General features: G+C 47.1%; 1 protein-coding gene and 1 long non-coding RNA gene across 4 annotated transcripts in view; one reads left to right on the top strand and one right to left on the bottom strand.

Moving 5' to 3' along the window:
• LOC103011348 (uncharacterized) overlaps nt 1–2,773 on the top strand; it is a 70,732-nt gene extending 67,959 nt beyond the window's left edge. Inside the window, exon 4 of the long non-coding RNA XR_450783.2 lies at nt 2,104–2,773. This is a non-coding gene — a long non-coding RNA (uncharacterized LOC103011348). The remainder of the gene's footprint in view (nt 1–2,103) is intronic.
• PPM1H (protein phosphatase, Mg2+/Mn2+ dependent 1H) overlaps nt 1–13,711 on the bottom strand; it is a 275,326-nt gene that overhangs the window by 30,795 nt on the left and 230,820 nt on the right. For 2 of the 3 annotated variants that reach the window (XM_057556258.1, XM_007179815.2), the window contains exons 7-8: nt 9,871–9,934; nt 6,276–6,383 (exon numbers count right to left, since the gene is read on the bottom strand). In XM_057556258.1, coding sequence (XP_057412241.1) covers nt 6,276–6,383; nt 9,871–9,934 — 172 coding nt within the window. The remainder of the gene's footprint in view (nt 1–6,275; nt 6,384–9,870; nt 9,935–13,711) is intronic. The other variant, XM_057556257.1, reaches the window with a different exon arrangement.

Below are 13,711 nucleotides of genomic sequence, written 5' to 3'. Positions count from 1 at the left end.
TGCCTCTCCCATGTGCCTCCTTTTGGCCTTCCTGGTCCCCGCCCCAGCTCAAAGCCTCACTGCCACATGGTTTCACCTCTGCGGTGGCCTCCCCGCCTACACCCCCCTCCCTCTGCACCCCCCATCCACGTGCTGTTACAAGCTAAGCCTTCCACCGCCACACTCACTCATCATGCTGCTCCCCTTGCTGAAGACCTGATCTGCTGCCTCGGGTCCAGTTCTAGGCCCTCCATGATAATTCGCTTGATTATAGCCAATAGCCCTTCAAGCTAATCTTCCAAACTGATTCTGTAAGGCAAATTTTACTTCACACCAGACTCACTACTGCTTCCTTCTTTTTCTTGTCCTACTTATCTTGTCCTTCTTCTTCAGATTAGATGGTGCTCTCTCCCTTCTCTGAATTCCCCTAGTCCCTTAGGAAGCAGGACTCACAGGGTTTATGGCTGACGATTCTCTGGCCTTCCAAGTGGCCAAAAATTCTAATTCCTTGAGGACATGTCCCCCACTGTGCTCCTCGATAAACACGATTGGACTCATGTTTACTCTCTGTGTAAACAGCCAGTGAGATTTTGTGGTCTTGATGGAATACGAGCTACGAGCTAATGTTTATTATGCCAGATTCTGTTTTAAGTACTTTTTATATGTCATTTAACTTGTTCCTTGCGTTCCTGGGTATAACAACCCTGTTGTCCTCTTTTTACTGAGGAGGAAACTGAGATTTAGGTAAAGTAACTTTCTCAAGATCACCCAGCTAGTAAGTAAAGAGATAGAGCTTGAGCCCACGACTGATTACCAGGTCTGAGTTTCTAACCACAATATCACACTACCTCCTAAGGTATTTTTGAGGGGTCTAGGGAATTTTTTAATTCCTCCTCTACCACCCAAAGATAATTACTGTAACGTTCAAGAAAATTTCCTTCTCAAGACCTGTATTTTTATATATGTGTATATGTGTATACATAGGCACATAACTTTTTTACCTACTTATGATCAACTTTTTGTATATACAATCGTATTTTGTTTCATTTAATGTAGCCCAGCCATCTCCCCATATCACTGTGCACCAATATTGTTTTTTTATGAATTGGCCAGACTGCAGAAAGTAAACAATACAATAAAACATGCTCGTTCCCAAAACGGGATTTTGGCTTGGGGCATGAAAAGCTACTGAGAATCAGAAGACCGTAAATGTTCAGAAGTCAACGTGAGATCTTAAATATTGTTCATGTTTTCATGGGAGACAACAGGGGAGTGTCAAACAAGATAGTCATTCTTCTCTGCACATGAAAGTGAATACTGGGAATCCCCTGTAAGTGCAAAGGCTTCCAGAAGCCAGTGGATAAGGAAGACTAATGTTTACTGACCACCTCTGACCATGTACCAGACCTTGTGCCACGCAATTCCACAGATGTTCTCATTTGTTTTTCCCAGCACCTTGTCAGTCTAGGCATTTCCACCCCACCTGCAGGAAGGGGGAAAGCAGGCTGAAAGAACTTGTAGAGGTCACAGGTAATACCGGTACTAGGGAGGGAGTTCAGATACTGGAGCCTAAGGTCTTCCTTCTTTTAGAGAAGCCTGTTTCAGATGAAAGAAAAAAATAAAATCTAGATGAAGAGAACCCAGAATGACCTAAATGAGTGAGCTGGAGTCACAGAAAACAGCTGACAGGAATCCTGAACACCAAGGAGAGGAAAAATGAAGCCAAGAGAAAATCAGGCTCCTTGTGGTTCAGTCTGGCAGGGGCAGGAGGTGGGGGGACTGCTGAGTTGATGGGGTTGGCTTTGCAAACCGGCCCCCAGACAGAAAAAGGCCTCATTCTTCCAAGAGCCTGAAAGGGGCCTAAAGTCAACAGCACAGTCCTGGAGTAGAGGCCAGAAAGCGAGAAAGACATTAAGAGGAATCCTAGCTCTAGGGAGGGCCCGTCACAGGCCAGAAAGGGGTGCGGAGTAGAGAACATCTGGAGGTTTAGGCTGCAGGCCTGGGCCGCGCTGTCTGAGGAATAGGTCATGAGGTGTGTGCTGGACGGGGTGGAGAACGGCTGGAAAAGAAGGTGCAGAGTGACTCTGAATTCACAAATCCTCTCCTTCTCCACTTGAACTCTAGGGTGATACACAAATGTTGAACAGCGATGAGCTTCATTGAGCGAGAGGATGGGAGACCTGATGCGGGTGTTTCCCTTACGGAGGAGAGGCTCCAGTTACACGGGGGAATGATGCCGTGGACCAGGGGAGGGTCAAAACGCTTCCTACGCTCGGCGGACAGACCCGCGCTGGGTTGATGGGGGCCTCCTGCGGAATTCAGTTCTCGGCCAGAGATTCCCTACCTTCGACCTGGGAAGAGATGTGGGAGCCTGGGAGGCTCAGCAAACCTGGCGGCCGCTCTTTGGGTTTGGCAAACTCGAGATTTTTCCAGTGCCTTGTGTTCAGCAAAACCAAAAATGTGTTTGGCTAGAAATGCTTCTCTTAATTTTTAAACCCCTGTGCATTTTTTACGTAAATTTGATCCACATGGTTTTGATTTATTTTTATTTAACTCATCAAGTCAAATTAGGAGCTACAATGATGAATGGGAACAATGCTGATTTCCAAGAAGATTTTTGAGCCTTTTTTCTTAGAACTAAATCACATTCCACCCCCCCCCACACACATACCCCACTTCCTTGAGACTGTTAAAACTACCAGCCTGAGCTGAGTTTGAAATTTAGAACCCAAATGTGAAATAAAGATCCATGCTTGGCAAAGATGAAGCGTAGCAGGGGAATGTTCTTAGGAAGTCACGGTTAGAATGCCAGGGTGGGCTTGGGGTGCAGGTGGGGGAATAAAGGCAGCAAGGGAGCCAGTTATTCCTTATTAGATGGTTTAAATAAATTTACCCGGCTTTGTGGGCTCCCCACAGAAGCCCCCTAGCTGTTTCTCCAGGGTCTGACTTTATCACTGCCACCCAGGGAAGAGGAGTTTCTGCCCCAAGACTGGGGATGTGGGGTTTCCCTGTACCCATCTTTTCTTCTGCACTCCTGCATCAGAGCTGATTCAAGCTGCTCCCCCCTCTTCCCTCTAACCTTCCTCCCCCTTTCCTGGCTCTGGCTAAGGCCTCTCCATCTGGAAGCATTTAAAATGTACAACAATTTTAATCTCGTGCAAAAGAATCTTGAGATTTACACTACATACTCATTAAGCTAAATTATAGGTGCACAATCTCATTTTGCACAATTCTGTCTGGCCTAGGGTGGCACACACAGAAGGCCAGTCCTGTCTTTCCCAATTACTTTTTCTACCACACCATCATTTTCTACAACTGCAGTCTGAGGCCGGCCGTATTTCTGAGGAACTCTGGCCACTAAGGTCCCAAGACAGAGGTACTCTCTTCAGAGCCCCTTGAAACAGTACTCAGTGGGTCCCTTCAACACTACCCAAAAAGATTTCCTTGAACTCAGCTTCCCTCCCCTACAGAGCGTGATCGAATTGGATAAACTTGAGTACAAGGATCCTCTTGTTAGTTAATAACTATACAACCATGGGGGAGTTAATTTACTTCCTTGGATCTCAATTTCCTGGTCTGTAAAATGGGTATAAAAACCATACACACCTCACAGAATTGTTGTGAGGATTAAATGAGATGCTGCACGTTAAAAAAAAAAAAAAAGTATATTGTCCGGCCCAGACTTCCAGACAGGTGACATGAAGTTTCTAATCAACCAACTGAGATTTTTCATCAGTCCTCGGGGACTCTGCCGTGCTGGCCCAAGTTTTAAACCTACAGTCTCTTCTTGGGATCCACAGTAGCACAGTGATTGGAAGATCTATAACCTAACTGCACAGAGATGATTCTTCTGAAAACCAAACCAAACTTCTCACTTTATAGAGAAAATGTGTGTGTGTGTGTGTGTGTGTGTATGGGGGGTGGGGACGGTGAGAAGGTTTTCACTCTCCTTTAAGGAGCAAAATGGTTAATGAGTGTTTCCTGAGAAGCCCTCACCCCCAACATAGTCACACTTTACCTGTGTGTTTTGGAAACTAGAAAGGTGACAGTACCATTTAATATGCCTGATAAATGCCTCCCTCCCAAGGGGGAAAATATAGACGTCCATGAGTCTAGTATTGGCTTGGCCAAAAAGTTCGTTCGGGTTTTCCATACGATGTTATGGAAAAATCTGAACGGACTTTTTGGCCAACCCAATATTTATTGGTTTTCTCTGGCCAGGAGGAGTTTCAGCAGTAATTCAGGGATCCTTCTGTGGGCCAGAATAGAGGGAGCAGGGATCCGCCAACTTCCAGGGAACCCTGGACACTTTTATATCATCATGGTTCTTACCATGCAGAATTGCTATGAAGGCGAAAAGAGAGACATCTGCAGATGGTAATTATTATTTCCACCAAGCTGACCTCACTTGACATCCTGGGTGATATCAGGAAATGTGCGTATCTTCCACGCCTGCTGTTTACTAGAGATTTCCCTCTCTTAACCTCTTAACCTCCTGTGGCTAGATCTATTTTAGATGTCAGCCTCAGCAATAAGGGACTCTACAGGAACTAGCCCTGCTCACAGCCCTGCCAAAGGGGTACGCCTGGGTGGCTGATGGTGCCCATCGCTGGCTCTGGAGTGGACACAGTCTACAGGCTGGGAAGTCACTTGTGACCTCGTAGAAAAGGTGAGTCGGGCCCATGAGATTCCTCTCTGGGAACGTGCAGCTGGGGGAGTCAGAACCTGGGCTGTCTGGTGGCAGAGACACATGGAGCATGGCTGGTCTCAGGGCTGCCTGGGTTCCAGAGCCACCTTTGCTCCCATAAAGCCTGGCTCTTCAAGGGTTCTTCTTGTGGACCCCATAAATATCTCTGCCGACATTATTAAAACAAACACCTCCTTTTTTTGAGTCAGCATGAGTGGGTTTCTGTTTCCTCCAACAAAAAGAGCCTTCGCTACAAACACAGCACCCACCCTTGGGAAGAACATGCAGATGGAGCTATGTCTAAACATTCAGGGCATTTCCCGTGCGAGGCACCGTTTCAACAGTTCATTACACGGTATGCAAATACCGCTGGTTCCCGACTCACCCCTCCCTGGCTCTCCTCTACTGTACAAATTGCAAACATTTCTCTCACTCTCCCAACCTCCTTTGCTGCTAGGGGCGGTCATGTGACAGTTTTGGCCAGTGAGATGCAAGTGAATGTCTACTGGGACAGATAGGCTGTTCCCCTCCTTCCTGCCTTGCATGAAAATGTTATGCTTGGGGCTTCTGTCACCATCTTGCAACTACGAAGGAAAAAAAGAAGCAGAGGTGTCACCCCTGGCACACTGGAGGTGCTGCACCAACATGAACAACCACCAAATTCCAGCCTCCTTGATATGTCAGAAAATATACCCCTAAACTACTGTTACTTAGAGCTTTCTATCACTTAGAAACAATATCTTTTCTAAATGATACACCTTGAAATAGAACTTGACATTGTTTCCTGTATTATAAGAAAAATGATTTTTTAAACCAAATATATGACAACTTGTTTTTCAGTTAACTTCTCTAAACATCAACTGAATGACATCAGCTTTCTAGGCAATTAAAAATCTAAGAGGGGACAAAGTATATACACGAACCACCATGCCACAAGGCAGAAAGTGAAAACGCTGTTAAGAGGCAGCTGCTCTACGTGTATCTGGAGTAGGAGGAAACATGACTTCTGGTTGGGGGAGGGGAAAGCAGGAGGAGCATTTAAGTAGAACTCTAGAGAAAAAAGAGAATTCAGATGTTTGGAGATGGGGAGGAAGGGCATACGAGGCAGAAAGCATGGTTTGAGCAAATATGGGAAACTGAAGGTCACGTACAAAAAACAGCAAGTTCATTCTGGCTGGTGTAGGGGAACAAAGATCAGATTTTTTTTTTTTTTTAAGTTAGACCAAATTATATAACAAGCCTTGAATGCCAAGCGAAGGAGTTTGCGCTTTAGTCTCTGAGCCTTGGGGTGTTGTTGAAGGTTTCTGAGCAAACAGGTGTCAAGAGTAGTTGTTTAGGAAAACTGGCCTGATGGCAATATGTGGGCTGGATTGAGGAGGCAAGGAATGCCACTAGGGGCTGTGCAGCCATCTGGGCGGGAGGCCATGAGGGAGGAACCAGCACAGTCAAAGTGAGAATGGAGTGGGGAAAAGAAACAGACACGAGAGGCACTGCAGAAGAACATGTGACACAAGTTGGCTACTGTCTGGATATGGGGTGTGAGTCATGGGAAGAATAACGTAGAAAACATGTTCCTGTACCAAACAGAAACGAGAACCTCATGCGGTACCTCTGGCGCTGAAGACAGGAATGGCTTTATGTAGATGTTGGAATCATGCACCTTCAGGTCATGGTCCCCAAGTCCCCTGGTCACTCCAATAGTCGCCATTACTCGGGCCTAGGAGTATAAGCAGAGGGTCGTCAGAAACACACACACACAGAGAAAGTATTCCCACCACAGTGTAGCTGCCACAGGCTAAGAGAGAAGCAGTCATTTTCCGCTTCTTCCTGCCCCTCTACATGCCCCTGGCTGCTAACTTCTGTGGGTACTTGTTTCCAAGGAAGGGCCCACCAAGGTCACTTGCATACTTGAGGAGTGGCTTTTCTAGCAATTATCTTAATTCGAATGGACTGCTGCTGTCTCATTTCAGATTTCTTTTGCAGAGACTGGAGGGAAGGGTGTCCAATAAACTAAATACAATACATCTGTGATGTCTACAGCTACTGAAATCAATTCAGACCAAATCCAACCATCTGCCCATCCCCCCATCCAGCTATCCACCCACCCATCTGCTATACACCCATCCTTCAGGTATTTACTGAACACCTGCTACGTCTCTAGTTCTGTGATAAAAGATGTAAAAAGGTCAGAGGCAGATCCTGCCCACCCAAAGCTCGTATATTACACTTTATGGCTGGAGAAAATAAACCATTAGCAACTCTATAACCTGTCCTGCTAACATCTTCACAAATTCCATCTGGGTGGAAAGGAACATGATGTCACTTTGCTGTAAATACACACAGAGACCTTATAGCTGAGACCACACCATCTGTAGCTTTCTCTACGTGGTTGTCCAAATGCTTTAAGGAAGCAATACGATTAAACTAATGCCTACACTGTCAGCCCAATGATTTCCTGGGAGGCCACAGATTTGATTTACCCAAACATTTATTGAGCACCTACTATGTGCAGACACCATGCTGTGGGGGACAAATATCTAAGGCCTGGTCTCTCCTACAAAGGAACTTGGTAAGGGAGGCTAAGAGGTACATGTCTGATTAACAACATATGGAATATGGCTGAGTGCTGAAAGACACATGAACAATGGGTTGTATGAGTTCAGAGGAGGTAAAAATTCTACTAAGAAGTTTCCCTGGAGCAGGGGGCACTACATTTTTGTGCAGAAGGATATCCAGCATCAAGACAGGTAAACACAGAGGGATGGAGTGACAGGCATTCTGGGTGGACTGACGCCCAGTGCTTTAACACCTGGGTCAGCAACACTATACCTGGTGTAGCGTCATGGTTCAAAGACCTGAACTTGAATCCTCGCTCTAATGCTTGGGTAATAAGAATAACTTATAAACGCTAAGACATGAATCTAACACATTACCATATCCTCATCCTACTTTCCCCCAAAACGCTGTGGATTTTGGAGCTGGTTTCACATCAGAAGGCGGGCAGGTTTACAGTCGAGTGGAAATGAAACCGTAACACATATTTCAAAGGCAAGAATCAAAGGGGGTGAAATGCAGACACAGGAATGTGAACCTGGGGACCTCTGGTCTGGCACTGCTCTGCTGGAGGCCTGGCCCAGCTCCCTTCTAGCTGAGACGCGTTCAGCTCTAAACGTGGACATTCTGAGTCCCTCGTGGCCGTTCTGCTCTCCTTCCTGCTGTGGCACCTTCTCTGGTTGGATGTTTTAGTCCAAAGAAATCTGATATTTCTGCCAGTTACTGAACTTGTTTACATGTCCCACACAAGTCCTTCAAAGCACTGGCAGAAATCAAATGAAAAGTAACAGCAGTGAAAGTATTCTGAAACTTCTGGGGAGGTGTGTGCAGAGAGGAAGGAGAAAAGCCCTGTAAAAGATCAAGACAGAACTGATGTGTTGTAAAGCTTTCTCCGGAGATCACGGACTCCTGGGACAGAGGGGGTCATGCTACTTTGGTACAGGGCAGGCCTGGAGCAGACTGACGCCACAGTGGCTTTTAAATAGGTCAACAGGTACAATGACTGAACTTGTCAGCTACATATCACAGAACTGTCAAGCCCTAATTAACTGAAATGCTAGAGGAACATGATGTCCTGGTGAACTGAACTGTTTGCTGAACTGGGAAAACCCTTGCTCTTTTAAATCTTTTTGCTGCTAATCTTTGAAGAACACATGTATCCACTTTCTTGTTGTACCAAGGAGAGTACACTGAACATAACTGAATAGCTTATTAAATACTCATGCATTTACTGACGGCCTGCCATGTGTCAAGTACCAGGCTGGACAGGTACCAAGGATACAAAGGCAACAGGATGTGGTCCTGAGCTTACTGGGGCTCACTGGGTAGCAGCAGGGTAATACTGAGGATTTCAGCACCACAAAGAACTGCAGCTGTAGGCGTAGATCACTGGGCTGAGTGATGTGCATTGATGGTGCCCACTCTACACAAAGATACACGAAACCCTACCAAGAGTAGAGCTCTTCCCTGTCATGATTCTCAACCAGGGATGGGGCAAGTTAGTTTGGAAAATGATGCATTTATTGATCAAATCGTTGTGTGTCATTTCCCTCCATGAAATGTCTCCTTCCGGTGAAATCACTGCTGGGCTACACTGAGCCCCAAACCTAATCCTGTGTGTTCTCCTTCACACACACACACACACACACACACACGCACGCATGCACATGCCCACACGTACACTCAAGTTCTGCCCATGAAGGCCTCCTTCGGTTTTCTTATGAGTCACTTCATCCTGATAAAAGCTATCAAATGCTGAAAAAAATTTCAGCTGAAGATTCTTTTCAATGTGACCACATTTTTCACTTCTAATTGGAACTCTCAGTGCCTAGTTGAAATGTATTCGTGTTTGGAGGGAGAATGCAATGATTCGGAAGGTGTTTGTTCTTCCTGGGAGATGGCTTCAAAGGTTCCTCATCTCCATCTCTGCTCCAGGACTGCAGCCCTCTCTGGTCTCTGCTCAGCGACCACTTTAAGATCAACAGCCTTCCTCCAGCTCAGCAGTGTTTGATTCTGACTGAGGCCCTGGGAGCTGGTGGCGGATGGTCTTTGCTATCTCCGCCTGGGATCTGGTCCATGTGATCCTATAGTGTAATCAGGGTGAAACTTCGGGTCCCCTTTCCAGGGGGCAAGTGGAGAAGCCACCTTGCAAAGCCTGAGCTTCTGTGGTGGGCTGTGAGGGCGCGAGAAGGAAGCGGAAGGCCACGGCTCCACATCTGGTACCACCCCTCGCCAGCCGCGTGACCGCCTGAGCAGTCTCAACCTCGGAGTCCCAGCTGCCTCATCTACCAAAGGGATATAAGACAGCCAGCTCTGCCTGCCTCGTGGCTTGTTGTCAGATACACAAGGAGATGATGTATGTGAAAGCGGTCGTGTTTAAACACTGTGAAAAAGTTATTCAAATGGATGGAGAAGGGGGATGTCATTTTCACCAAATTGACTTTAGTCCCTCATGCTCACCACCCCCGGCCCCCGACCCTGCCACTCCTTGGACCCTCAAGACAGGAGGCCTGAAGTATGATGGAGGGGATATTCTTTCAAGCTGTCAAGGCTATAAAATCGTGAGCTGCTGAGTGGAACACACAGATCACCACGGGCTCCGTGGAGACAGAGCCTTGGTCTCTCAGTCCGGGGCGGGGGCACGTGCCTACCTTCTTGCCTTCTCCATATATAAGGGGAAACTTCAAGTCATCCTCCTCAATGGTTTTGTATGCCCTGTAGGGGGATAAACAACATTAAAAAAAAAAAGGTTTGCACTCAATTAGTGACCTGCTGCCCTGACACAGGCCGCCAGGTACTTTATTTTCCCGGAGACTCCGTCCGGTCACCACACTGCGGATCTTTCTGTATAAACAGTCATTCTCCCTACAGATGTGTGTGTGTGTGTGTGTGTGCGTGTGTGTGTGTGTGTGTGTGTGTGTGTGTGTGTGTGTGTGTGTGTACATATTTTAACGAACCAGAAAATACCAAGTCTTTACAGGCTTGAAGAGAGACATAACGAGCTGGCATATTCACAATTAGCGAGCAGGGGTGATAGGTTCCTGTCTTAAGCATTTAGTGTCCGTGCGGTAATGAAGGTCCCCAGCAGCAGTGGCAGGATTCTTGTCATTAATCTGGAACCGAAAGAAACAGCAGCACTCAGCGATGGATGGGGGGCGGAGGGGGGGGGGTGGCGTGAAACTGCTCCAAGAGCCAGTCCTCACCTTCGGGGGCTGTTTACGCCAAAGCAGCCTCGTGCTGGGACGGCTGGAGAAGGAACATTTAGAGCCTGCTTGACCTCAGCACGATATTCAAGGTTGGCAGAAAATCCTTTGTTTCACGATAGCTATTAAATGGCCATTCGACACACAGAAAGAAAATCCGCTTCACGCTTCAATGGTTTATTCCAGACATGGTTGTCCAGATGCCACGACACACACAGCAGAGGCTGGCCAGGCTATGGTGAGCGAGCAAACGAAGGCCACGTCTTGCGATTTTGCTCACAAGGAAGTTAAAAAACAAACAAGCAGACGTGGTACCCAGTTACTAGCTGTATAACCCTGGGCAAGTGGCTCCACCTTTTCGGGTCTACGTTTCCTCATCTGTAAATGAGGATAATCACGCAGGATGTGAAGAGCTTCGCACAGAGCCCGGCACTTGTAAGTACTCAAGAAGCGGTAGCCATCGCTAGTACTTAGTAGAAAGCTAATACGTGGGACACCAGTCCCCCTTTCTGCAAAATGGGGACAACACTGCCTGTTCAATTCCTCAGAGAAGTGGTAGGAAGACCAAGTAACAGATGGGGTAGGTTCTGCTAGGTCAGAGGCTAGAAGCAAGACGCTTTTCTCAACTAATATCTCCTGAGTGCGTGAAAAAAAATTAATTTGTGACGTACCCCCTGGTCCTGGATATATCTAGGCAGCTTGGGAGTGAACCTGACATCAAATTTATGAAGGAGCTTGATACACAAAAGAACGCAACCCAACCGAAAAAGGGCTCAACCCCAAAGCTAAAGCAGGTACATCCTTATTTTCCAGGAAGTTATTTAGTTAAGTTCTTTCCCAGAGGGTAGAGGAACAGTGAAGTTTTGGCACTGGACGTGTCTGCGCCTGAGTTTAGCACTGCTTTCTGTACAGCCCTGGGCGAGCGGATAAGCCTCTCTGGACCTCAGTTTCCTCCTTAAGCAGAGAGGCCAAAAAAATCCTGGGCTTGTTGTGAGGATAAAAATGGGCTGATGAATGTGACGAGCTTAGGAAGTATTTAGCCCAGTGCCTGGCACATGCTGAGAGCTTGATAAAAGCTAGTTGCTGCTGCTGCTACCGTCAAGTGGGCCCAGCGGTATGCCATGAATTGAATTTTCGAAAAAGGAACCATACTATTTCCTTCCCCCAAATCTACCAAATTAACACCAAGTGGAAATAGCTACTGTGATGTCTCTATACTCCCATGAACTATTGAAGACACTGTGGTATCCAAGTCACTTGGGGACCAAACAGAGCTATTATTAGAATGCACTCCGCTTGGGGATTGAACGAGTTTGTAGACCAGTGGTTCTCCATCTTGGCTGCATATGGAATCACCTGGGGAGGCTTTAAAAATCCTGATGCTCAGGTCACATCCCAGAGCAATTAAACGTGAACTTCTGGGGATGGGACCCAAGTACCAGGAATTTTTTTAAAGCTTCCCAAGTGATTCCAGCGTGCAGCCACGGTTGAGAACCACTACTGCAGACCCAAATCATTAGCTAACATTCAAAATCGGTTCAGCAATAAGCCCCCTGTCACCCTGACCCTAAAGACGACAGACTACATGGCTCAAGGGAAAGGGGGTAAGGGCTTGAGAAAGGCTGCGTAGTGGGCACAAGCAGGGCTTGGGGACCGAAGGGAGGAAGTGTGGAGAGTAAGAAGACAGGTTCAGACAGAGAGGACGATGCAGTGGGGACGGTCCCCAGGGAGGGGCTGGGGCCTGGAGAGCCAGGCACAGAGTCTGGAATCACTCGTGAGGCAGACGGTGGCAGCTCTAGAATCAAGGACGGGAAATTACTTAGAGCTCAGTGGAGACAGGCTAAGAGCACTCTGAACAAGCTTGAAAAGGCAGCAAAAAACTGTCCTCTGACTCTACCATAAGCCCAGGCAATCGAGTTCTCTCAGGGCAGAGAATTTCGGGAGAGTGAAGTCCGTGTCACCACAGCTCTGAAAGGCAAACATTCATCTTGGCGTTGTCACCCACAGGAACAAGACCACCACAAGTGCTAATATTACATTTTAGCCCCTGTTTCTTCATCTTCAAGAACAACAAAAAAATTGAAAATAGAAAAGACAGCTCTGGGAAAGAAAGGTTTATTCTGTTCCTGCCATGGTTGGTTTTCAATCAAATATGAGCCCCCTCCCTGCCCCTCCCCAACAAATGAGCAGGGTGAATAACTACAAATAAGGAGAGAAAGCAGAGCACCTGCCCCACCGCAGGCTTTCAGAGTCTGAAGCACAGCTCATCACGTGACGGTAAGTGGACTTCCCGCCATGGTTAAAGTCTTAAATAACAAAGAACAAAATACTCAAGAGTTAAAACTGGTAACGTGATTAAAGACGGTGTAAATCAATGACAGCGAATAATAGTGACCGCAGCTGTAACTTACTGAACACCTTGTACAAGGCCAGACACTGGGCTGGGTATTTGCGTACCATGTCTAAAATCTCTCAAAGACCCTGCAGTGTCCCATCTGACAGATGAAGAGACCGAGGCCCAGAGAGGTTACGTTACTCTCCCGAGAGCGTATCCCGTGTCAGCGGCCCTCAAGCTAAACTCAGACTGTCCCAGAAAACACACCAAAGAAATGTGATGTCAGGGTTTAGCTCTGCAGGTTTCTCATTCTAGTTGAAGAGTCTCAAATGAGACCATTATTGCCCACCTCCCAGTGGGTAAAAAGCAGGCAATGATGGGGAACTTTTGGCAGAAAAGGAAGGGGAATTTTCTGTGTGAGGCAAAAGAGCAAAAGGTGACCATGAGGGGACAAAACCAGCAGCTGTTCCCCAACACAGCCTACAGGGAAGAACACAGGGAAGTTGCGGAAGCCACCGCTTCCCAGGTCATTTTGCCTATGGCCAAGGAGTCCGACGGAGTCCTCTCCCACAGACTGCAGGCCTCCCTCAATCTGTCTTGCAGCTTAAGGGGCCACCTCAGCTTCTGCTGTTCATATTACATCCGCAGTCCATGTCTAGGCTGTGGGCTTGAATCTGTACGCTTCCCAAGTGTGCTTGGCTTCCACTCCTCTCCGCTGGGGGAGGTGAGAGGATAAGAGAGGTTGGAAGCTTGAGAGCTCTAAGACACAGACGTACTTAGGGCCTAAGATGAAGAGATAAAGTCTATTCCTTCACGTCAGATCTTACGGTTCCCGAAATCCTGATTAAATTTTTTAAAAAACTCCCCAAACAGGGAATTCCCTGGCAGTCCAGTGGTTAGGACTCAGCGCTTTCACTGCCGGGGCCCGGGTTTAATCCCTGCCTGGGGAACCAA

The sequence above is a fragment of the Balaenoptera acutorostrata genome, chromosome 11 (genome assembly GCF_949987535.1).
Source record: "Balaenoptera acutorostrata chromosome 11, mBalAcu1.1, whole genome shotgun sequence".
NCBI lineage: Eukaryota > Metazoa > Chordata > Mammalia > Artiodactyla > Balaenopteridae > Balaenoptera > Balaenoptera acutorostrata.
The sequence above is the reverse complement of the archived record's forward strand: the minus strand, read 5'-3'. Positions and strand labels throughout refer to the sequence as shown.